This window comes from Protopterus annectens, chromosome 7.part0, assembly GCF_019279795.1.
Source record: "Protopterus annectens isolate FY-2018-M chromosome 7.part0, PAN1.0, whole genome shotgun sequence".
Lineage (NCBI taxonomy): Eukaryota > Metazoa > Chordata > Ceratodontiformes > Protopteridae > Protopterus > Protopterus annectens.
Genome location: NC_056739.1, coordinates 42,655,763 through 42,680,547, shown reverse-complemented (window position 1 = coordinate 42,680,547; position 24,785 = coordinate 42,655,763). Strand labels below are relative to the sequence as shown.

Sequence of the window (24,785 nt, the reverse complement as noted above, 5' to 3'; positions counted from 1 at the left end):
ATTTACTATTTAGGGACTCTACCAGCCTACACTGAAAAAAGTTTACCTGTGATTCTTCCGGGAATATAAATGATGTTAATAGCTCTATAACTGCCTGTTCCTCCCTAGATATCCCTTTGTATAAGGGGAAACTACCACTCCTTGTAGTCCCTCAGAACTATTCTAAATTTTAAGGCTGCACAAACACTAAGATTTAGTTGTTTCAATACCCTGGGAGACAGATTACCTACATCTTCTTCCAAAGGCCCTTGAGTTCCTTCTCTCTACAGTAACTTTCTCACCTGGCCTTCTGTGCTCACCTGTGCTTACCATTGTTGGTACCTGTCTTGTGTTTGCTCTGTAAATACAAAGTTAAGAGTGTTTGTGCTTGATGTATTAGCATGCTGATCCCACACAGCTTGTCAGCCTGCACATGACCTGTTGCCTTTGCAATATGCTGTCCTCAAATGCCTTTGTTTTATCCTTTCCTGTGTGTTTCATAATGCTACCTTATTCTCGCCCCCCCCTTAACTCTGTGTTTAAAGGGGTCACTGTTTCCTCTTGTCATTCTTCTTTCATTTCTTAATGCAGTACCCTAATTCCCTCATCATATCATACCTTTCTCTTTTTGTTTTATGGTATACAGTCATATGTGCAATCTCTCCAGAAGAATCCAGTACAGGATTGTTCTGTATGCAAATAAAATTGTGGGGTGAAATTTCAGAGAGGTATGAGTTAAAGGGATCTGGCTGGCATGTGGGGGTTAGAAGATTGATACCCCCAAAGTTTAATAAAGTGAAGCAAGGTGAGACATTTTTGGAATAGTAACAGCACAGGTAGTGAATACAGTCTGGGAGTTACCACAATCAGTGTTAAATGAAGAAAGGGACTTGAGGCTTGTAATTACTTCACAACTTAGTTACACTTACCCACTGTAAAGTGGGTAAGTTAAGCAAAAAAGACATGGCATAACTGAGTGCAGGGATCTAACTAAAAAGACCACCAAGGAGGTTAGCAGCAGACATGACCAACTCCAGAAAAGAAGCCAAGAAGTGTAAAACCGAAAATATTTTATTAATCCAAATAGTTTAAGCATCAAATTGACACATTGCTTTTCGTCTGACAAAAACAAAACAGACTTATTCAGAACTGAAAAACACAGTGCCAAAGAATAGTATTTATATACATAGCTAATCAAAGTCAAGCCAATTAAATAATTAGTAATTAAATAACTAAATGTGTTTAAAGGATTAGCATTAAATGGATGTAAAAGCCAAAGCATACATGCAAAAAACAAAAAAAAGTTCTGTAAAATTATCTCTCTGGAGTTTGTCATACCTGCTGTATTTTACACATCTTGGCTTCCTTTCTGGAGTTGATTATGCTTGCTGCTAGCCTCCTTGGTGGATTTATTAGTCATTTTCCTAAGTTTTTTTGTGGTTTGGTGTTCACTGTGTTTGTTCTTCCTTCTTTAGTCTTCTGAGTGCAGGGATGTTAAATCATTTGCTACTGTGCAAGTCACTGTTGAGGGAGTCTCTGTGGAGTGTTGCATCCAGTTTTGTAGGCCTCACATATTTGTAAATGATAGGATCAGAAGAGGTGGATTAAAATAGTGGACATACAGAGGTACAATAAAAGGTCTAAAAACTGTGGTTATGGAGTTAAGACTGGATACACAGAATGCAAGAAAGATTGGTTGAGGGAATTCAATCAAGTATAATTAGTAGGCATGAGTATGGAAGGGAGGGTTAGAGTAAATGTCAGGATAGTTTTTTAATAGAAAGGGTAGTAAGACCATGAAACAGTCTCAGAGAATGGGCTAGTGAATGCATAACCATTAAGGATTTTAAAATATCATACAAAACAGATGGAGAAAGCTGGGAGAGGACAGATGCTTTGGAATGCATACAGATCTGGCTGTTTCAGATTGGTCTGTAACCTTTTTGTATCAGTTTACTTTCTGTTCATGTTCGTAGATATTTATAAACATTTTATTGTATATATTAGACTGACCTTCACACCAGTACTGGTGCATTAAGGTGGTGTATGTAGAACTCCTGTTATGAAGCTAGCAAAAGGAATTAACACTTTAAAGTTGGTTATGGAAGCTTCTGAAATCCTGGCAACACACGAGTAATGACTCAAGGAATATTAAGTACACAATTATCTTGTGCTGTTGAGGATCAGAGATCTAGTCAAAGTACTGGCTTTGTTTTCTGCATATCCTGATGTCAGGAAAAGAGCCCCCTGTAGCTGTCTATAAATACTAATAAACACTGGGATACCACATTCATCCTGAAGAAAAGATTTCTGTCCCACGCTTGCAATGAATCACACTTCAGATGTCAATGCAGGACCTTAGGAACACACCCACTCCCATCTGAAGCCTTACTCCAGAATAAATGCACCATTTACTGCAAACTGCATGTCCTAGTATAGTTTGCTTAGATTAAATGTATGTGCAGCCATTTCTTTCAATTACAGCATGTTTACTTCATAACAAAGTTCATTTGTGACTGTTAGAAATGTATTTGGTAAAAGGGAAGACTTGCATGGTCATTCAAGTTACTGAGATAATGGTAACATCATTCAGCATGGCTGTTTCAATTCTTATTGGAAGCAAATCCAGTTTATACAGATTATAAAACAAACATAATTAAAAGAGCATTCACTGATACCATATAGCTAAGAAAACTGTGATTTAACATTTGATACTTTGTAACAGATATGAGCAGGAGAGCATTCTGAAGAAAAAAAGGAACTTACTGGACATATACAAAAGGGAGAGTCAGATGAGTGCTGATTGTAACGATTCAGACATGACTGGCAGCAGGGAACAAGGAAATAGTGATTTAGGTCATCTGAAGAAGAGAAATTAAGACTAGTGGAAGTCATAACCACAGTCTTGGTTCCTGCTGTTCTGCTGACTACAGAGTGAAACCTCATCAGTAAATGTAGTCTGACAGCAGAGGTCGTGTGTTGTGAGACCCTTACCATTTACAGGATTATATGGCAACTCATCAAGCTGTTTCTAAGGGCCATTGTCTGTCTAATTTCTGTTACGTCTCTTTCTCTCTCTTCTAGGCTGCCAAGCTGCCAATGTCGATAATTATTGTTGGAGTCGGACAGGCAGAATTTGATGGTAAGGAAAATAAATCCCTTGCATAATTTGCAGTTTTTAGGTACAATTATTGATCTCTTACATTTGCAGAGGAATGAAATCTTGATAAGGAATATGAAACCTTGGGAGATAATTAAGGAAGACATTATTATTGATTCTTGTAAGTTTCCTCCGTACCTTCCCCAAGTGCCAGGTTATGTGAGTTCCTTTCCTTTGCTAGCTGCCTCAGACAGCTTTATCTGATAACATCTGATTGTTTCCTTCCTCTCTGGCATAATGGAAGAACATTGTTCCCTTTAAAAGTATTAGTGCCACCCTTAAAGCCTGTGTGGAGGTTTGCTGTAGTAGATTATACATACCGGCACATTACATTACACTTGATCTTAGCTTGGAGTGCAAGACAAAAGTTTAGTTTGGGTGGAGAGAGCCTGTTCTACATGTCATAGATAACAAAACTAATCAAACCACACTGGAAGCAAAGAGAAAGCGCTGTGATGCAAGCGGACTGCGGGATGAATGATCTGGCAGTTGATATAGTCAATGTGACTCAGCAGAAGATTACAAAACCAAGGAGAAGGAAGTGTCTTTTAGTGGATTCATTATTAGGAAGGGACACCTAGGTGTGGGAGGAAACAGGGGGGTAAGGTATATATCAGCTGCCATGGCAAGGCAGAACAGAAAGTGCACTTCTTTGCACCAGAGGACGAACAGTGTATGGGGAGAAAAGAATAACCCATGTAGAGATGTGACCCACTGGGGGGGGGGTCAGAGCAGTGCAGATATGTGATGAACTGGACAGGACCCTTTAACCACTATTGCACACACATATGCTCCAAGGTAGGGCATGAACAGGAATGAGACAGAGCTGGATGCTTATCTTTACATTGTTCAACAAATGGTTGTGAATCTGGTACATTGCTCAAGGCTTTGGTTTTGGCTTTCTTAAGGACGTGGGATCCATTTGCAACAATATGAATATGTATGGGTTTCCTTAGTGGGTGGCACCATGTGTGGGATCGGAAACAGAATCCTGTGTGACAGGCTTAAGTGTTTTATTACCAAACATTTATATATTTATTTATAGTAAGGACTAAAGATCCACAAGAAAATCTTGGCCTCATCCCCACGTCCCCAAAAGCATTACCTAGAGATGTGCATTCCAGTAACAGGAATCAAGCAGGAAAAGATGAGTGTTCAGTCAGAAATAATATAAAAGTAATATGTACATGAGTCCTGCTGAATAGGACACAGTATATGAAAAGGGACAGTGTTGCGAAGCAGTGCCCACGGATTGGACACATTTCTCTAACCCTAGTGGCTTTGATTGGAAAATTGAATATTGGTGCTGTGGAAGAAGCTGCTGCATAGCTAACTGAGAACCACAACTGTGATATAAATGGTTTTAAGGTGTACACATTGTGGGATAGGCATGATACAAATAAGGGGAGGTAACTGTGATATAAATGGTTTTAAGGTGTACACATTATGGGATAGGCATGATACAAATAAGGGGAGGTAACTGTGATGTAAATGGTTTTAAGGTGTACACATTGTGGGATAGGCATGATACAAATAAGGGGAGGTAACTGTGATATAAATGGTTTTAAGGTGTACACATTGTGGGACAGGCATGATACAAATAAGGGGAGGTAACTGTGATGTAAATGGTTTTAAGGTGTACACATTGTGGGATAGGCATGACACAAATAAGGGGAGGTAACTGTGATGTAAATGGTTTTAAGGTGTACACATTGTGGGATAGGCATGATACAAATAAGGGGAGGTAACTGTGATATAAATGGTTTTAAGGTGTACACATTGTGGGACAGGCATGATACAAATAAGGGGAGGTAACTGTGATGTAAATGGTTTTAAGGTGTACACATTGTGGGATAGGCATGATACAAATAAGGGGAGGTAACTGTGATATAAATGGTTTTAAGGTGTACACATTGTGGGACAGGCATGATACAAATAAGGGGAAGTAACTGTGATATAAATGGTTTTAAGGTGTACACATTGTAGGACAGGCATGATACAAATAAGGGGAGGTAACTGTGATATAAATGGTTTTAAGTTGTACACATTGTGGGACAGGCATGATACAAATAAGGGGAAGTAACTGTGATATAAATGGTTTTAAGGTGTACACATTGTAGGACAGGCATGATACAAATAAGGGGAGGTAACTGTGATATAAATGGTTTTAAGGTGTACACATTGTAGGACAGGCATGATACAAATAAGGGGAAGTAACTGTGATATAAATGGTTTTAAGGTGTACACATTGTGGGATAGGCATGATACAAATAAGGGGAAGTAACTGTGATATAAATGGTTTTAAGGTGTACACATTGTAGGACAGGCATGATACAAATAAGGGGAGGTAACTGTGATATAAATGGTTTTAAGGTGTACACATTGTGGGATAGGCATGATACAAATAAGGGGAAGTAACTGTGATATAAATGGTTTTAAGGTGTACACATTGTGGGATAGGCATGATAAAAATAAGGGGAGGTAACTGCGATATAAATGGTTTTAAGGAGTACACATTGTAGGACAGGCATGATACAAATAAGGGGAAGTAACTGCGATATAAATGGTTTTAAGGTGTACACATTGTGGGACAGGCATGATACAAATAAGGGGAAGTAACTGCGATATAAATGGTTTTAAGGTGTACACATTGTGGGACAGGCATGATACAAATAAGGGGAGGTAACTGTGATATAAATGGTTTTAAGGTGTACACATTGTAGGACAGCAATGATACAAATAAGGGGAGGTAACTGTGATATAAATGGTTTTAAGGAGTAATCATTGTAGGACAGGCATGATACAAATAAGGGGAGGTAACTGCGATATAAATGGTTTTAAGGTGTACACATTGTGGGACAGGCATGATACAAATAAGGGGAGGTAACTGCGATATAAATGGTTTTAAGGTGTACACATTGTGGGACAGGCATGATACAAATAAGGGGAGGTAACTGTGATATAAATGGTTTTAAGGTGTACACATTGTAGGGCAGGCATGATACAAATAAGGGGAGGTAACTGTGATATAAATGGTTTTAAGGTGTACACATTGTAGGACAGGCATGATACAAATAAGGGGAGGTAACTGCGATATAAATGGTTTTAAGGTGTACACATTGTAGGACAGGCATGATACAAATAAGGGGAAGTAACTGCGATATAAATGGTTTTAAGGTGTACACATTGTAGGACAGGCATGATACAAATAAGAAGGGGAAGTAACTGTGATATAAATGGTTTTAAGGAGTACACATTGTGGGACAGGCATGATACAAATAAGGGGAGGTAACTGCGATATAAATGGTTTTAAGGTGTACACATTGTAGGGCAGGCATGATACAAATAAGGGGAAGTAACTGTGATATAAATGGTTTTAAGGTGTACACATTGTAGGGCAGGCATGATACAAATAAGGGGAGGTAACTGTGATATAAATGGTTTTAAGGTGTACACATTGTAGGACAGGTATGATACAAATAAGGGGAAGTAACTGCGATATAAATGGTTTTAAGGTGTACACATTGTGGGACAGGCATGATACAAATAAGGGGAGGTAACTGTGATATAAATGGTTTTAAGGTGTACACATTGTAGGACAGGCATGATACAAATAAGGGGAGGTAACTGTGATATAAATGGTTTTAAGGTGTACACATTGTAGGACAGGCATGATACAAATAAGGGGAAGTAACTGCGATATAAATGGTTTTAAGGTGTACACATTGTGGGACAGGCATGATACAAATAAGGGGAGGTAACTGTGATATAAATGGTTTTAAGGTGTACACATTGTGGGACAGGCATGATACAAAAGGGGAGGTAACTGCGATATAAATGGTTTTAAGGTGTACACATTGTGGGACAGGCATGATACAAATAAGGGGAGGTAACTGTGATATAAATGGTTTTAAGGAGTACACATTGTGGGACAGGCATGATACAAATAAGGGGAGGTAACTGCGATATAAATGGTTTTAAGGTGTACACATTGTGGGACAGGCATGATACAAATAAGGGGAGGTAACTGTGATATAAATGGTTTTAAGGAGTACACATTGTAGGGACAGGCATGATACAAATAAGGGGAAGTAACTGTGATATAAATGGTTTTAAGGTGTACACATTGTAGGACAGGCATGATACAAATAAGGGGAGGTAACTGTGATATAAATGGTTTTAAGGTGTACACATTGTGGGACAGGCATGATACAAATAAGGGGAGGTAACTGTGATATAAATGGTTTTAAGGAGTACACATTGTAGGGCAGGCATGATACAAATAAGGGGAAGTAACTGCGATATAAATGGTTTTAAGGTGTACACATTGTGGGACAGGCATGATACAAATAAGGGGAGGTAACTGTGATATAAATGGTTTTAAGGAGTACACATTGTGGGACAGGCATGATACAAATAAGGGGAGGTAACTGTGATATAAATGGTTTTAAGGAGTACACATTGTAGGACAGGCATGATACAAATAAGGGGAGGTAACTGTGATATAAATGGTTTTAAGGAGTACACATTGTGGGACAGGCATGATACAAATAAGGGGAGGTAACTGTGATATAAATGGTTTTAAGGTGTACACATTGTAGGACAGGTATGATACAAATAAGGGGAAGTAACTGCGATATAAATGGTTTTAAGGTGTACACATTGTGGGACAGGCATGATACAAATAAGGGGAGGTAACTGTGATATAAATGGTTTTAAGGTGTACACATTGTAGGACAGGCATGATACAAATAAGGGGAGGTAACTGTGATATAAATGGTTTTAAGGTGTACACATTGTAGGACAGGCATGATACAAATAAGGGGAAGTAACTGCGATATAAATGGTTTTAAGGTGTACACATTGTGGGACAGGCATGATACAAATAAGGGGAGGTAACTGTGATATAAATGGTTTTAAGGTGTACACATTGTGGGACAGGCATGATACAAATAAGGGGAGGTAACTGCGATATAAATGGTTTTAAGGTGTACACATTGTGGGACAGGCATGATACAAATAAGGGGAGGTAACTGTGATATAAATGGTTTTAAGGAGTACACATTGTGGGACAGGCATGATACAAATAAGGGGAGGTAACTGTGATATAAATGGTTTTAAGGTGTACACATTGTGGGACAGGCATGATACAAATAAGGGAAGTAACTGTGATATAAATGGTTTTAAGGAGTACACATTGTGGGACAGGCATGATACAAATAAGGGGAGGTAACTGTGATATAAATGGTTTTAAGGTGTACACATTGTAGGACAGGCATGATACAAATAAGGGGAGGTAACTGTGATATAAATGGTTTTAAGGTGTACACATTGTGGGACAGGCATGATACAAATAACGGAGGTAACTGTGATATAAATGGTTTTAAGGGTGTACACATTGTGGGACAGGCATGATACAAATAAGGGGAGGTAACTGTGATATAAATGGTTTTAAGGTGTACACATTGTGGGACAGGCATGATACAAATAAGGGGAGGTAACTGTGATATAAATGGTTTTAAGGAGTACACATTGTGGGACAGGCATGATACAAATAAGGGGAGGTAACTGTGATATAAATGGTTTTAAGGAGTACACATTGTAGGACAGGCATGATACAAATAAGGGGAGGTAACTGTGATATAAATGGTTTTAAGGAGTACACATTGTGGGACAGGCATGATACAAATAAGGGGAGGTAACTGTGATATAAATGGTTTTAAGGTGTACACATTGTGGGACAGGCATGATACAAATAAGGGGAGGTAACTGCGATATAAATGGTTTTAAGGTGTACACATTGTGGGACAGGCATGATACAAATAAGCGGAAGTAACTGTGATATAAATGGTTTTAAGGTGTACACATTGTGGGACAGGCATGATACAAATAAGGGGAGGTAACTGTGATATAAATGGTTTTAAGGTGTACACATTGTGGGACAGGCATGATACAAATAAGGGGAGGTAACTGTGATATAAATGGTTTTAAGGTGTACACATTGTGGGACAGGCATGATACAAATAAGGGAGGTAACTGTGATATAAATGGTTTTAAGGTGTGCACATTGTGGGACAGGCATGATACAAATAAGAGGAAGTAACTGCGATATAAATGGTTTTAAGGTGTACACATTGTGGGACAGGCATGATACAAATAAGGGGAGGTAACTGTGATATAAATGGTTTTAAGGTGTACACATTGTGGGACAGGCATGATACAAATAAGAAGGGAAAGTAACTGTGATATAAATGGTTTTAAGGTGTACACATTGTAGGACAGGCATGATACAAATAAGGGGAGGTAACTGTGATATAAATGGTTTTAAGGTGTACACATTGTGGGACAGGCATGATACAAATAAGGGGAGGTAACTGCGATATAAATGGTTTTAAGGTGTACACATTGTGGGACAGGCATGATACAAATAAGGGGAGGTAACTGTGATATAAATGGTTTTAAGGTGTACACATTGTGGGACAGGCATGATACAAATAAGGGGAGGTAACTGCGATATAAATGGTTTTAAGGTGTACACATTGTGGGACAGGCATGATACAAATAAGAAGGTAACTGTGATATAAATGGTTTTAAGGTGTACACATTGTGGGACAGGCATGATACAAATAAGGGGAGGTAACTGCGATATAAATGGTTTTAAGGAGTACACATTGTAGTCTAGGCATGATACAAATAAGAAGGGAAAGTAACTGTGATATAAATGGTTTTAAGGTGTACACATTGTAGGACAGGCATGATACAAATAAGGGGAGGTAACTGTGATATAAATGGTTTTAAGGTGTACACATTGTGGGACAGGCATGATACAAATAAGGGGAGGTAACTGTGATATAAATGGTTTTAAGGTGTACACATTGTGGGACAGGCATGATACAAATAAGGGGAGGTAACTGTGATATAAATGGTTTTAAGGTGTACACATTGTAGGACAGGCATGATACAAATAAGGGAGGTAATTGTGATATAAATGGTTTTAAGGTGTACACATTGTGGGACAGGCATGATACAAATAAGGGGAGGTAACTGTGATATAAATGGTTTTAAGGTGTACACATTGTGGGACAGGCATGATACAAATAAGGGAGGTAACTGTGATATAAATGGTTTTAAGGTGTACACATTGTGGGACAGGCATGATACAAATAAGAGGAGGTAACTGCGATATAAATGGTTTTAAGGAGTACACATTTTAGGGCAGGCATAATACAAATAAGGGGAGGTAACTGTGATATAAATGGTTTTAAGGTGTACACATTGTGGGACAGGCATGATACAAATAAGGGGAGGTAACTGTGATATAAATGGTTTTAAGGTGTACACATTGTAGGGCAGGCATGATACAAATAAGGGGAGGTAACTGTGATATAAATGGTTTTAAGGTGTACACATTGTGGGACAGGCATGATACAAATAAGGGGAGGTAACTGTGATATAAATGGTTTTAAGGTGTACACATTGTGGGACAGGCATGATACAAATAAGGGAAAGTAACTGTGATATAAATGGTTTTAAGGTGTACACATTGTAGGGCGGGCATGATACAAATAAGGGAGGTAACTGTGATATAAATGGTTTTAAGGTGTACACATTGTGGGACAGGCATGATACAAATAAGGGGAGGTAACTGTGATATAAATGGTTTTAAGGAGTACACATTGTGGGACAGGCATGATACAAATAAGAGGTGGAGGTAACTGCGATATAAATGGTTTTAAGGAGTACACATTGTGGGACAGGCATGATACAAATAAGGGGAGGTAACTGTGATATAAATGGTTTTAAGGAGTACACATTGTGGGACAGGCATGATACAAATAAGGGGAGGTAACTGTGATATAAATGGTTTTAAGGTGTACACATTGTGGGACAGGCATGATACAAATAAGGGGAGGTAACTGTGATATAAATGGTTTTAAGGTGTACACATTGTGGGACAGGCATGATACAAATAAGGGGAGGTAACTGTGATATAAATGGTTTTAAGGTGTACACATTGTGGGACAGGCATGATACAAATAAGAGGAGGTAACTGTGATATAAATGGTTTTAAGGTGTACACATTGTAGCACAGGCATGATACAAATAAGGGAGGTAACTGTGATATAAATGGTTTTAAGGTGTACACATTGTAGGACAGGCATGATACAAATAAGGGGAGGTAACTGTGATATAAATGGTTTTAAGGTGTACACATTGTGGGACAGGCATGATACAAATAAGGGGAGGTAACTGTGATATAAATGGTTTTAAGGTGTACACAGTGTGGGACAGGCATGATACAAATAAGGGAGGTAACTGTGATATAAATGGTTTTAAGGTGTACACATTGTGGGACAGGCATGATACAAATAAGGGGAGGTAACTGTGATATAAATGGTTTTAAGGTGTACACATTGTGGGACAGGCATGATACAAATAAGGGGAGGTAACTGTGATATAAATGGTTTTAAGGTGTACACATTGTGGGACAGGCATGATACAAATAAGGGGAGGTAACTGCGATATAAATGGTTTTAAGGTGTACACATTGTGGGACAGGCATGATACAAATAAGGGGAGGTAACTGCGATATAAATGGTTTTAAGGTGTACACATTGTGGGACAGGCATGATACAAATAAGGGAGGTAACTGTGATATAAATGGTTTTAAGGTGTACACATTGTAGGGCAGGCATGATACAAATAAGGTGAGGTAACTGTGATATAAATGGTTTTAAGGTGTACACATTGTGGGACAGGCATGATACAAATAAGGGGAGGTAACTGTGATATAAATGGTTTTAAGGTGTACACATTGTGGGACAGGCATGATACAAATAAGGGGAAGTAACTGTGATATAAATGGTTTTAAGGTGTACACATTGTGGGACAGGCATGATACAAATAAGGGGAGGTAACTGTGATATAAATGGTTTTAAGGTGTACACATTGTAGGGCAGGCATGATACAAATAAGGGAAGGTAATTGTGATATAAATGGTTTTAAGGTGTACACATTGTAGGGCAGGCATGATACAAATAAGGGGAAGTAACTGTGATAAAAATGGTTTTAAGGAGTACACATTGTGGGACAGGCATGATACAAATAAGGGGAGGTAACTGTGATATAAATGGTTTTAAGGTGTACACATTGTGGGACAGGCATGATACAAATAAGGGGAGGTAACTGTGATATAAATGGTTTTAAGGTGTACACATTGTGGGACAGGCATGATACAAATAAGGGAGGTAACTGTGATATAAATGGTTTTAAGGTGTACACATTGTAGGACAGGCATGATACAAATAAGGGAGGTAACTGTGATATAAATGGTTTTAAGGTGTACACATTGTGGGACAGGCATGATACAAATAAGGGGAGGTAACTGCGATATAAATGGTTTTAAGGTGTACACATTGTAGGACAGGCATGATACAAATAAGGGAGGTAACTGTGATATAAATGGTTTTAAGGTGTACACATTGTGGGACAGGCATGATACAAATAAGGGAGGTAACTGTGATATAAATGGTTTTAAGGTGTACACATTGTGGGACAGGCATGATACAAATAAGGGAGGTAACTGTGATATAAATGACTTTAAGGTGTACACATTGTAGGACAGGCATGATAGAAATAAGGGAGGTAACTGTGATATAAATGGTTTTAAGGTGTACACATTGTGGGACAGGCATGATACAAATAAGGGGAGGTAACTGTGATATAAATGGTTTTAAGGTGTACACATTGTGGGACAGGCATGATACAAATAAGGGAGGTAACTGTGATATAAATGGTTTTAAGGTGTACACATTGTGGGACAGGCATGATACAAATAAGGGGAGGTAACTGTGATATAAATGGTTTTAAGGTGTACACATTGTGGGACAGGCATGATACAAATAAGGGAGGTAACTGTGATATAAATGGTTTTAAGGTGTACACATTGTGGGACAGGCATGATACAAATAAGGGGAGGTAACTGTGATATAAATGGTTTTAAGGTGTACACATTGTGGGACAGGCATGATACAAATAAGGGAGGTAACTGTGATATAAATGGTTTTAAGGTGTACACATTGTGGGACAGGCATGATACAAATAAGGGAGGTAACTGTGATATAAATGGTTTTAAGGTGTACACATTGTAGGACAGGCATGAAACAAATAAGGGGAGGTAACTGTGATATAAATGGTTTTAAGGTGTACACATTGTGGGACAGGCATGATACAAATAAGGGGAGGTAACTGTGATATAAATGGTTTTAAGGTGTACACATTGTGGGACAGGCATGATACAAATAAGGGGAGGTAACTGTGATATAAATGGTTTTAAGGTGTACACATTGTGGGACAGGCATGATACAAATAAGGGGAGGTAACTGTGAAATAAATGGTTTTAAGGTGTACACATTGAGGGACAGGCATGATACAAATAAGGGGAGGTAACTGTGATATAAATGGTTTTAAGGTGTACACATTGTGGGACAGGCATGATACAAATAAGGGAGGTAACTGTGATATAAATGGTTTTAAGGTGTACACATTGTGGGACAGGCATGATACAAATAAGGGAGGTAACTGTGATATAAATGGTTTTAAGGTGTACACATTGTGGGACAGGCATGATACAAATAAGGGGAGGTAACTGTGATATAAATGGTTTTAAGGTACACATTGTGGGACAGGCATGATACAAATAGGGGAGGTAACTGTGTAACTGTGATATAAATGGTTTAAGGTGTACACATTGTGGGACAGGCATGATACAAATAAGGGAGGTAACTGTGATATAAATGGTTTTAAGGTGTACACATTGTGGGACAGGCATGATACAAATAAGGGAAGTAACTGTGATATAAATGGTTTTAAGGTGTACACATTGTGGGACAGGCATGATACAAATAAGGGGAGGTAACTGTGATATAAATGGTTTTAAGGTGTGCACATTGTGGGACAGGCATGATACAAATAAGGGAAGTAACTGTGATATAAATGGTTTTAAGGTGTACACATTGTGGGACAGGCATGATACAAATAAGGGAGGTAACTGTGATATAAATGGTTTTAAGGTGTACACATTGTGGGACAGGCATGATACAAATAAGGGGAGGTAACTGTGATATAAATGGTTTTAAGGTGTACACATTGTGGGACAGGCATGATACAAATAAGGGGAGGTAACTGTGATATAAATGGTTTTAAGGTGTACACATTGTGGGACAGGCATGATACAAATAAGGGGAGGTAACTGTGATATAAATGGTTTTAAGGAGTACACATTGTGGGACAGGCATGATACAAATAAGGGGAAGTAACTGTGATATAAATGGTTTTAAGGTGTACACATTGTGGGACAGGCATGATACAAATAAGGGGAGGTAACTGTGATATAAATGGTTTTAAGGTGTACACATTGTGGGACAGGCATGATACAAATAAGGGGAGGTAACTGTGATATAAATGGTTTTAAGGTGTACACATTGTGGGACAGGCATGATACAAATAAGAGGAAGTAACTGCGATATAAATGGTTTTAAGGTGTACACATTGTGGGACAGGCATGATACAAATAAGGGGAGGTAACTGTGATATAAATGGTTTTAAGGTGTACACATTGTAGGGCAGGCATGATACAAATAAGGGGGTAACTGTGATATAAATGGTTTTAAGGTGTACACATTGTGGGACAGGCATGATACAAATAAGGGAAGTAACTGTGATATAAATGGTTTTAAGGTGTACACATTGTGGGACAGGCATGATACAAATAAGGGGGTAACTGTGATATAAATGGTTTTAAGGTGTACACATTGTGGGACAGGCATGATACAAATAAGGGGAGGTAACTGTGATAGAAATGGTTTTAAGGTGTACACATTGTGGGACAGGCATGATACAAATAAGGGAAGTAACTGTGATATAAATGGTTTTAAGGTGTACACATTGTGGGACAGGCATGATACAAATAAGGGAGGTAACTGTGATATAAATGGTTTTAAGGTGTACACATTGTGGGACAGGCATGATACAAATAAGGGAGGTAACTGTGATATAAATGGTTTTAAGGTGTACACATTGTAGGACAGGCATGATACAAATAAGGGAAGTAACTGTGATATAAATGGTTTTAAGGTGTACACATTGTGGGACAGGCATGATACAAATAAGGGGAGGTAACTGTGATATAAATGGTTTTAAGGTGTACACATTGTGGGACAGGCATGATACAAATAAGGGAGGTAACTGTGATATAAATGGTTTTAAGGTGTACACATTGTGGGACAGGCATGATACAAATAAGGGGAGGTAACTGTGATATAAATGGTTTTAAGGTGTACACATTGTGGGACAGGCATGATACAAATAAGGGAGGTAACTGTGATATAAATGGTTTAAGGTGTACACATTGTGGGACAGGCATGATACAAATAAGGGGAGGTAACTGCGATATAAATGGTTTTAAGGTGTACACATTGTGGGACAGGCATGATACAAATAAGGGGAGGTAACTGTGATATAAATGGTTTTAAGGTGTACACATTGTGGGACAGGCATGATACAAATAAGGGAGGTAACTGTGATATAAATGGTTTTAAGGTGTACACATTGTGGGACAGGCATGATACAAATAAGGGAGGTAACTGTGATATAAATGGTTTTAAGGTGTACACATTGTGGGACAGGCATGATACAAATAAGGGAGGTAACTGTGATATAAATGGTTTTAAGGTGTACACATTGTGGGACAGGCATGATACAAATAAGGGAGGTAACTGTGATATAAATGGTTTTAAGGTGTACACATTGTAGGACAGGCATGATACAAATAAGGGAGGTAACTGTGATATAAATGGTTTTAAGGTGTACACATTGTGGGACAGGCATGATACAAATAAGGGAGGTAACTGTGATATAAATGGTTTTAAGGTGTACACATTGTGGGACAGGCATGATACAAATAAGGGAGGTAACTGTGATATAAATGGTTTTAAGGTGTACACATTGTGGGACAGGCATGATACAAATAAGGGAGGTAACTGTGATATAAATGGTTTTAAGGTGTACACATTGTGGGACAGGCATGATACAAATAAGGGAAGTAACTGTGATATAAATCGTTTTAAGGTGTACACATTGTGGGACAGGCATGATACAAATAAGGGGAGGTAACTGTGATATAAATGGTTTTAAGGTGTACACATTGTGGGACAGGCATGATACAAATAAGAAGGGGAAGTAACTGCGATATAAATGGTTTTAAGGTGTACACATTGTGGGACAGGCATGATACAAATAAGGGGAGGTAACTGTGATATAAATGGTTTTAAGGTGTACACATTGTGGGACAGGCATGATACAAATAAGGGGAGGTAACTGTGATATAAATGGTTTTAAGGTGTACACATTGTAGGACAGGCATGATACAAATAAGGGAGGTAACTGTGATATAAATGGTTTTAAGGTGTACACATTGTGGGACAGGCATGATACAAATAAGGGGAGGTAACTGTGATATAAATGGTTTTAAGGTGTACACATTGTGGGACAGGCATGATACAAATAAGGGGAGGTAACTGTGATATAAATGGTTTTAAGGTGTACACATTGTGGGACAGGCATGATACAAATAAGGGGAGGTAACTGTGATATAAATGGTTTTAAGGTGTACACATTGTGGGACAGGCATGATACAAATAAGGGGAGGTAACTGTGATATAAATGGTTTTAAGGTGTACACATTGTAGGGCAGGCATGATACAAATAAGGGAGGTAACTGTGATATAAATGGTTTTAAGGTGTACACATTGTGGGACAGGCATGATACAAATAAGGGAGGTAACTGTGATATAAATGGTTTTAAGGTGTACACATTGTGGGACAGGCATGATACAAATAAGGGAGGTAACTGTGATATAAATGGTTTTAAGGTGTACACATTGTGGGACAGGCATGATACAAATAAGGGAGGTAACTGTGATATAAATGGTTTTAAGGTGTACACATTGTGGGACAGGCATGATACAAATAAGGGAGGTAACTGTGATATAAATGGTTTTAAGGTGTACACATTGTGGGACAGGCATGATACAAATAAGGGAGGTAACTGTGATATAAATGGTTTTAAGGTGTACACATTGTGGGACAGGCATGATACAAATAAGGGAGGTAACTGTGATATAAATGGTTTTAAGGAGTACACATTGTGGGACAGGCATGATACAAATAAGGGGAGGTAACTGTGATATAAATGGTTTTAAGGTGTACACATTGTAGGACAGGCATGATACAAATAAGGGGAGGTAACTGTGATATAAATGGTTTTAAGGTGTACACATTGTGGGACAGGCATGATACAAATAAGGGAGGTAACTGTGATATAAATGGTTTTAAGGTGTACACATTGTGGGACAGGCATGATACAAATAAGGGGAGGTAACTGTGATATAAATGGTTTTAAGGTGTACACATTGTGGGACAGGCATGATACAAATAAGGGAGGTAACTGTGATATAAATGGTTTTAAGGTGTACACATTGTGGGACAGGCATGATACAAATAAGGGAGGTAACTGTGATATAAATGGTTTTAAGGTGTACACATTGTGGGACAGGCATGATACAAATAAGGGAGGTAACTGTGATATAAATGGTTTTAAGGTGTACACATTGTGGGACAGGCATGATACAAATAAGGGGAGGTAACTGTGATATAAATGGTTTTAAGGTGTACACATTGTGGGACAGGCATGATACAAATAAGGGAGGTAACTGTGATATAAATGGTTTTAAGGTGTACACATTGTGGGACAGGCATGATACAAATAAGGGAAGTAACTGTGATATAAATGGTTTTAAGGTGTACACATTGTGGGACAGGCATGATACAAATAAGGGGAGGTAACTGTGATATAAATGGTTTTAAGGTGTACACATTGTGGGACAGGCATGATACAAATAAGGAGGTAACTGTGATATAAATGGTTTTAAGGTGTACACATTGTGGGACAGGCATGATACAAATAAGGGAGGTAACTGTGATATAAATGGTTTTAAGGTGTACACATTGTGGGACAGGCATGATACAAATAAGGGAGGTAACTGTGATATAAATGGTTTTAAGGTGTACACATTGTGGGACAGGCATGATACAAATAAGGGAAGTAACTGTGATATAAATGGTTTTAAGGTGTACACATTGTGGGACAGGCATGATACAAATAAGGGAGGTAACTGTGATATAAATGGTTTTAAGGTGTACACATTGTGGGACAGGCATGATACAAATAAGGGGGTAACTGTGATATAAATGGTTTTAAGGTGTACACATTGTGGGACAGGCATGATACAAATAAGGGGAGGTAACTGTGATATAAATGGTTTTAAGGTGTACACATTGTGGGACAGGCATGATACAAATAAGGGAGGTAACTGTGATATAAATGGTTTTAAGGTGTACACATTGTGGGACAGGCATGATACAAATAAGGGAGGTAACTGTGATATAAATGGTTTTAAGGTGTACACATTGTGGGACAGGCATGATACAAATAAGGGAGGTAACTGTGATATAAATGGTTTTAAGGTGTACACATTGTGGGACAGGCATGATACAAATAAGGGAAGTAACTGTGATATAAATGGTTTTAAGGTGTACACATTGTGGGACAGGCATGATACAAATAAGGGAGGTAACTGTGATATAAATGGTTTTAAGGTGTACACATTGTGGGACAGGCATGATACAAATAAGGGAGGTAACTGTGATATAAATGGTTTTAAGGTGTACACATTGTGGGACAGGCATGATACAAATAAGGGAAGTAACTGTGATATAAATGGTTTTAAGGTGTACACATTGTGGGACAGGCATGATACAAATAAGGGAAGTAACTGTGATATAAATGGTTTTAAGGTGTACACATTGTGGGACAGGCATGATACAAATAAGGTGAAGTAACTGTGATATAAATGGTTTTAAGGTGTACACATTGTGGGACAGGCATGATACAAATAAGGGAGGTAACTGTGATATAAATGGTTTTAAGGTGTACACATTGTGGGACAGGCATGATACAAATAAGGGAGGTAACTGTGATATAAATGGTTTTAAGGTGTACACATTGTGGGACAGGCATGATACAAATAAGGGGAGGTAACTGTGATATAAATGGTTTTAAGGAGTACACATTGTAGGACAGGCATGATACAAATAAGGGGAAGTAACTGTGATATAAATGGTTTAAGGTGTACAGATTGTGGGACAGGCATGATACAAATAAAGGGAAGTAACTGTGATATAAATGGTTTTAAGGTGTACACATTGTGGGACAGGCATGATACAAATAAGGGGAGGTAACTGTGATATAAATGGTTTTAAGGTGTACACATTGTGGGACAGGCATGATACAAATAAGGGGAGGTAACTGTGATATAAATGGTTTTAAGGTGTACACATTGTGGGACAGGCATGATACAAATAAGGGGAGGTAACTGTGATATAAATGGTTTTAAGGTGTACACATTGTGGGACAGGCATGATACAAATAAGGGAGGTAACTGTGATATAAATGGTTTTAAGGTGTACACATTGTGGGACAGGCATGATACAAATAAGGGGAGGTAACTGTGATATAAATGGTTTTAAGGTGTACACATTGTGGGACAGGCATGATACAAATAAGGGAAAGTAACTGTGATATAAATGGTTTTAAGGTGTACACATTGTGGGACAGGCATGATACAAATAAGGTGAAGTAACTGTGATATAAATGGTTTTAAGGTGTACACATTGTGGGACAGGCATGATACAAATAAGGGGAGGTAACTGCGATATAAATGGTTTTAAGGTGTACACATTGTGGGACAGGCATGATACAAATAAGGGGAAGTAACTGTGATATAAATGGTTTTAAGGTGTACACATTGTGGGACAGGCATGATACAAATAAAGGGAAGTAACTGTGATATAAATGGTTTTAAGGTGTACACATTGTAGGGCAGGCATTATACAAATAAGGGGAGGTAACTGCGATATAAATGGTTTTAAGGTGTACACATTGTAGGGCAGGCATGATACAAATAAGGGAGGTAACTGTGATATAAATGGTTTTAAGGTGTACACATTGTGGGACAGGCATGATACAAATAAGGGAAGTAACTGTGATATAAATGGTTTTAAGGTGTACACATTGTGGGACAGGCATGATACAAATAAGGGAGGTAACTGTGATATAAATGGTTTTAAGGTGTACACATTGTGGGACAGGCATGATACAAATAAGGGAGGTAACTGTGATATAAATGGTTTTAAGGTGTACACATTGTGGGACAGGCATGATACAAATAAGGGAGGTAACTGTGATATAAATGGTTTTAAGGTGTACACATTGTGGGACAGGCATGATACAAATAAGGGAGGTAACTGTGATATAAATGGTTTTAAGGTGTACACATTGTGGGACAGGCATGATACAAATAAGGGAGGTAACTGTGATATAAATGGTTTTAAGGTGTACACATTGTGGGACAGGCATGATACAAATAAGGGAGGTAACTGTGATATAAATGGTTTTAAGGTGTACACATTGTGGGACAGGCATGATACAAATAAGGGAGGTAACTGTGATATAAATGGTTTTAAGGTGTACACATTGTGGGACAGGCATGATACAAATAAGAGGTAACTGTGATATAAATGGTTTTAAGGTGTACACATTGTGGGACAGGCATGATACAAATAAGGGGAGGTAACTGTGATATAAATGGTTTTAAGGTGTACACATTGTGGGACAGGCATGATACAAATAAGGGGAAGTAACTGTGATATAAATGGTTTTAAGGTGTACACATTGTAGGACAGGCATGATACAAATAAGGGGAGGTAACTGTGATATAAATGGTTTTAAGGTGTACACATTGTGGGACAGGCATGATACAAATAAGGGAGGTAACTGTGATATAAATGGTTTTAAGGTGTACACATTGTGGGACAGGCATGATACAAATAAGGAAAGTAACTGTGATATAAATGGTTTTAAGGTGTACACATTGTGGGACAGGCATGATACAAATAAGGGGAGGTAACTGTGATATAAATGGTTTTAAGGTGTACACATTGTGGGACAGGCATGATACAAATAAGGGGAAGTAACTGTGATATAAATGGTTTTAAGGTGTACACATTGTGGGACAGGCATGATACAAATAAGGGGAGGTAACTGTGATATAAATGGTTTTAAGGTGTACACATTGTGGGACAGGCATGATACAAATAAGAAGGGAAAGTAACTGTGATATAAATGGTTTTAAGGTGTACACATTGTGGGACAGGCATGATACAAATAAGGGGAAGTAACTGTGATATAAATGGTTTTAAGGTGTACACATTGTGGGACAGGCATGATACAAATAAGGGGAAGTAACTGTGATATAAATGGTTTTAAGGTGTACACATTGTGGGACAGGCATGATACAAATAAGGGGAGGTAAGTAACTGTGATATAAATGGTTTTAAGGTGTACACATTGTGGGACAGGCATGATACAAATAAGGGAAGTAACTGTGATATAAATGGTTTTAAGGTGTACACATTGTGGGACAGGCATGATACAAATAAGGGAGGTAACTGTGATATAAATGGTTTTAAGGTGTACACATTGTGGGACAGGCATGATACAAATAAGGGGAGGTAACTGTGATATAAATGGTTTTAAGGTGTACACATTGTGGGACAGGCATGATACAAATAAGGGGAGGTAACTGTGATATAAATGGTTTTAAGGTGTACACATTGTGGGACAGGCATGATACAAATAAGGGAGGTAACTGTGATATAAATGGTTTTAAGGTGTACACATTGTGGGACAGGCATGATACAAATAAGGGGAGGTAACTGCGATATAAATGGTTTTAAGGTGTACACATTGTAGGACAGGCATGATACAAATAAGGGGAGGTAACTGTGATATAAATGGTTTTAAGGTGTACACATTGTGGGACAGGCATGATACAAATAAGGGGAGGTAACTGTGATATAAATGGTTTTAAGGTGTACACATTGTGGGACAGGCATGATACAAATAAGAGGAGGTAACTGTGATATAAATGGTTTTAAGGTGTACACATTGTGGGACAGGCATGATACAAATAAGGGGAAGTAACTGTGATATAAATGGTTTTAAGGTGTACCCATTGTGGGACAGGCATGATACAAATAAGGGGAGGTAACTGCGATATAAATGGTTTTAAGGTGTACACATTGTGGGACAGGCATGATACAAATAAGGGAGGTAACTGTGATATAAATGGTTTTAAGGTGTACACATTGTGGGACAGGCATGATACAAATAAGGGAGGTAACTGTGATATAAATGGTTTTAAGGTGTACACATTGTGGGACTGGCATGATACAAATAAGGGGAGGTAACTGCGATATAAATGGTTTTAAGGTGTACACATTGTAGGACAGGCATGATACAAATAAGGGAGGTAACTGTGATATAAATGGTTTTAAGGTGTACACATTGTGGGACAGGCATGATACAAATAAGGGGAGTAACTGTGATATAAATGGTTTTAAGGTGTACACATTGTGGGACAGGCATGATACAAATAAGGGAGGTAACTGTGATATAAATGGTTTTAAGGTGTACACATTGTAGGACAGGCATGATACAAATAAGGGAGGTAACTGTGATATAAATGGTTTTAAGGTGTACACATTGTGGGACAGGCATGATACAAATAAGGGGTAACTGTGATATAAATGGTTTTAAGGTGTACACATTGTGGGACAGGCATGATACAAATAAGGGAGGTAACTGTGATATAAATGGTTTTAAGGTGTACACATTGTGGGACAGGCATGATACAAATAAGGGAGGTAACTGTGATATAAATGGTTTTAAGGTGTACACATTGTGGGACAGGCATGATACAAATAAGGGAGGTAACTGTGATATAAATGGTTTTAAGGTGTACACATTGTGGGACAGGCATGATACAAATAAGCGGCAGTAACTGTGATATAAATGGTTTTAAGGTGTACACATTGTGGGACAGGCATGATACAAATAAGGGGAAGTAACTGTGATATAAATGGTTTTAAGGTGTACACATTGTGGGACAGGCATGATACAAATAAGGGGAGGTAACTGTGATATAAATGGTTTTAAGGAGTACACATTGTGGGACAGGCATGATACAAATAAGGGAGGTAACTGTGATATAAATGGTTTTAAGGTGTACACATTGTGGGACAGGCATGATACAAATAAGGGAGGTAACTGTGATATAAATGGTTTTAAGGTGTACACATTGTGGGACAGGCATGATACAAATAAGGGGAGGTAACTGTGATATAAATGGTTTTAAGGTGTACACATTGTGGGACAGGCATGATACAAATAAGGGGAGGTAACTGTGATATAAATGGTTTTAAGGTGTACACATTGTGGGACAGGCATGATACAAATAAGGGAGGTAACTGTGATATAAATGGTTTTAAGGTGTACACATTGTGGGACAGGCATGATACAAATAAGGGAGGTAACTGTGATATAAATGGTTTTAAGGTGTACACATTGTGGGACAGGCATGATACAAATAAGGGAGGTAACTGTGATATAAATGGTTTTAAGGTGTACACATTGTGGGACAGGCATGATACAAATAAGGGGAGGTAACTGTGATATAAATGGTTTTAAGGTGTACACATTGTGGGACAGGCATGATACAAATAAGGGGAGGTAACTGTGATATAAATGGTTTTAAGGTGTACACATTGTGGGACAGGCATGATACAAATAAGGGAGGTAACTGTGATATAAATGGTTTTAAGGTGTACACATTGTGGGACAGGCATGATACAAATAAGGGAGGTAACTGTGATATAAATGGTTTTAAGGTGTACACATTGTGGGACAGGCATGATACAAATAAGGGAGGTAACTGTGATATAAATGGTTTTAAGGTGTACACATTGTGGGACAGGCATGATACAAATAAGGGGAGGTAACTGTGATATAAATGGTTTTAAGGTGTACACATTGTGGGACAGGCATGATACAAATAAGGGAGGTAACTGTGATATAAATGGTTTAAAGGTGTACACATTGTGGGACAGGCATGATACAAATAAGGGAGGTAACTGTGATATAAATGGTTTTAAGGTGTACACATTGTGGGACAGGCATGATACAAATAAGGGAGGTAACTGTGATATAAATGGTTTTAAGGTGTACACATTGTGGGACAGGCATGATACAAATAAGGGAGGTAACTGTGATATAAATGGTTTTAAGGTGTACACATTGTGGGACAGGCATGATACAAATAAGGGAGGTAACTGTGATATAAATGGTTTTAAGGTGTACACATTGTGGGACAGGCATGATACAAATAAGGGAGGTAACTGTGATATAAATGGTTTTAAGGTGTACACATTGTGGGACAGGCATGATACAAATAAGGGGAGGTAACTGTGATATAAATGGTTTTAAGGTGTACACATTGTGGGACAGGCATGATACAAATAAGGGGAGGTAACTGTGATATAAATGGTTTTAAGGTGTACACATTGTGGGACAGGCATGATACAAATAAGGGGAGGTAACTGTGATATAAATGGTTTTAAGGTGTACACA

General features: G+C 38.2%; 1 protein-coding gene across 1 annotated transcript in view; it reads left to right on the top strand.

Moving 5' to 3' along the window:
- Positions 1 to 24,785, top strand: part of LOC122806230 (copine-8-like) — a 4,689,459-nt gene that overhangs the window by 4,604,326 nt on the left and 60,348 nt on the right. The window contains exon 19 of the mRNA XM_044076480.1: positions 3,064 to 3,121. Within this exon, the coding sequence (XP_043932415.1) occupies positions 3,064 to 3,121 (58 nt within the window). The remainder of the gene's footprint in view (positions 1 to 3,063; positions 3,122 to 24,785) is intronic.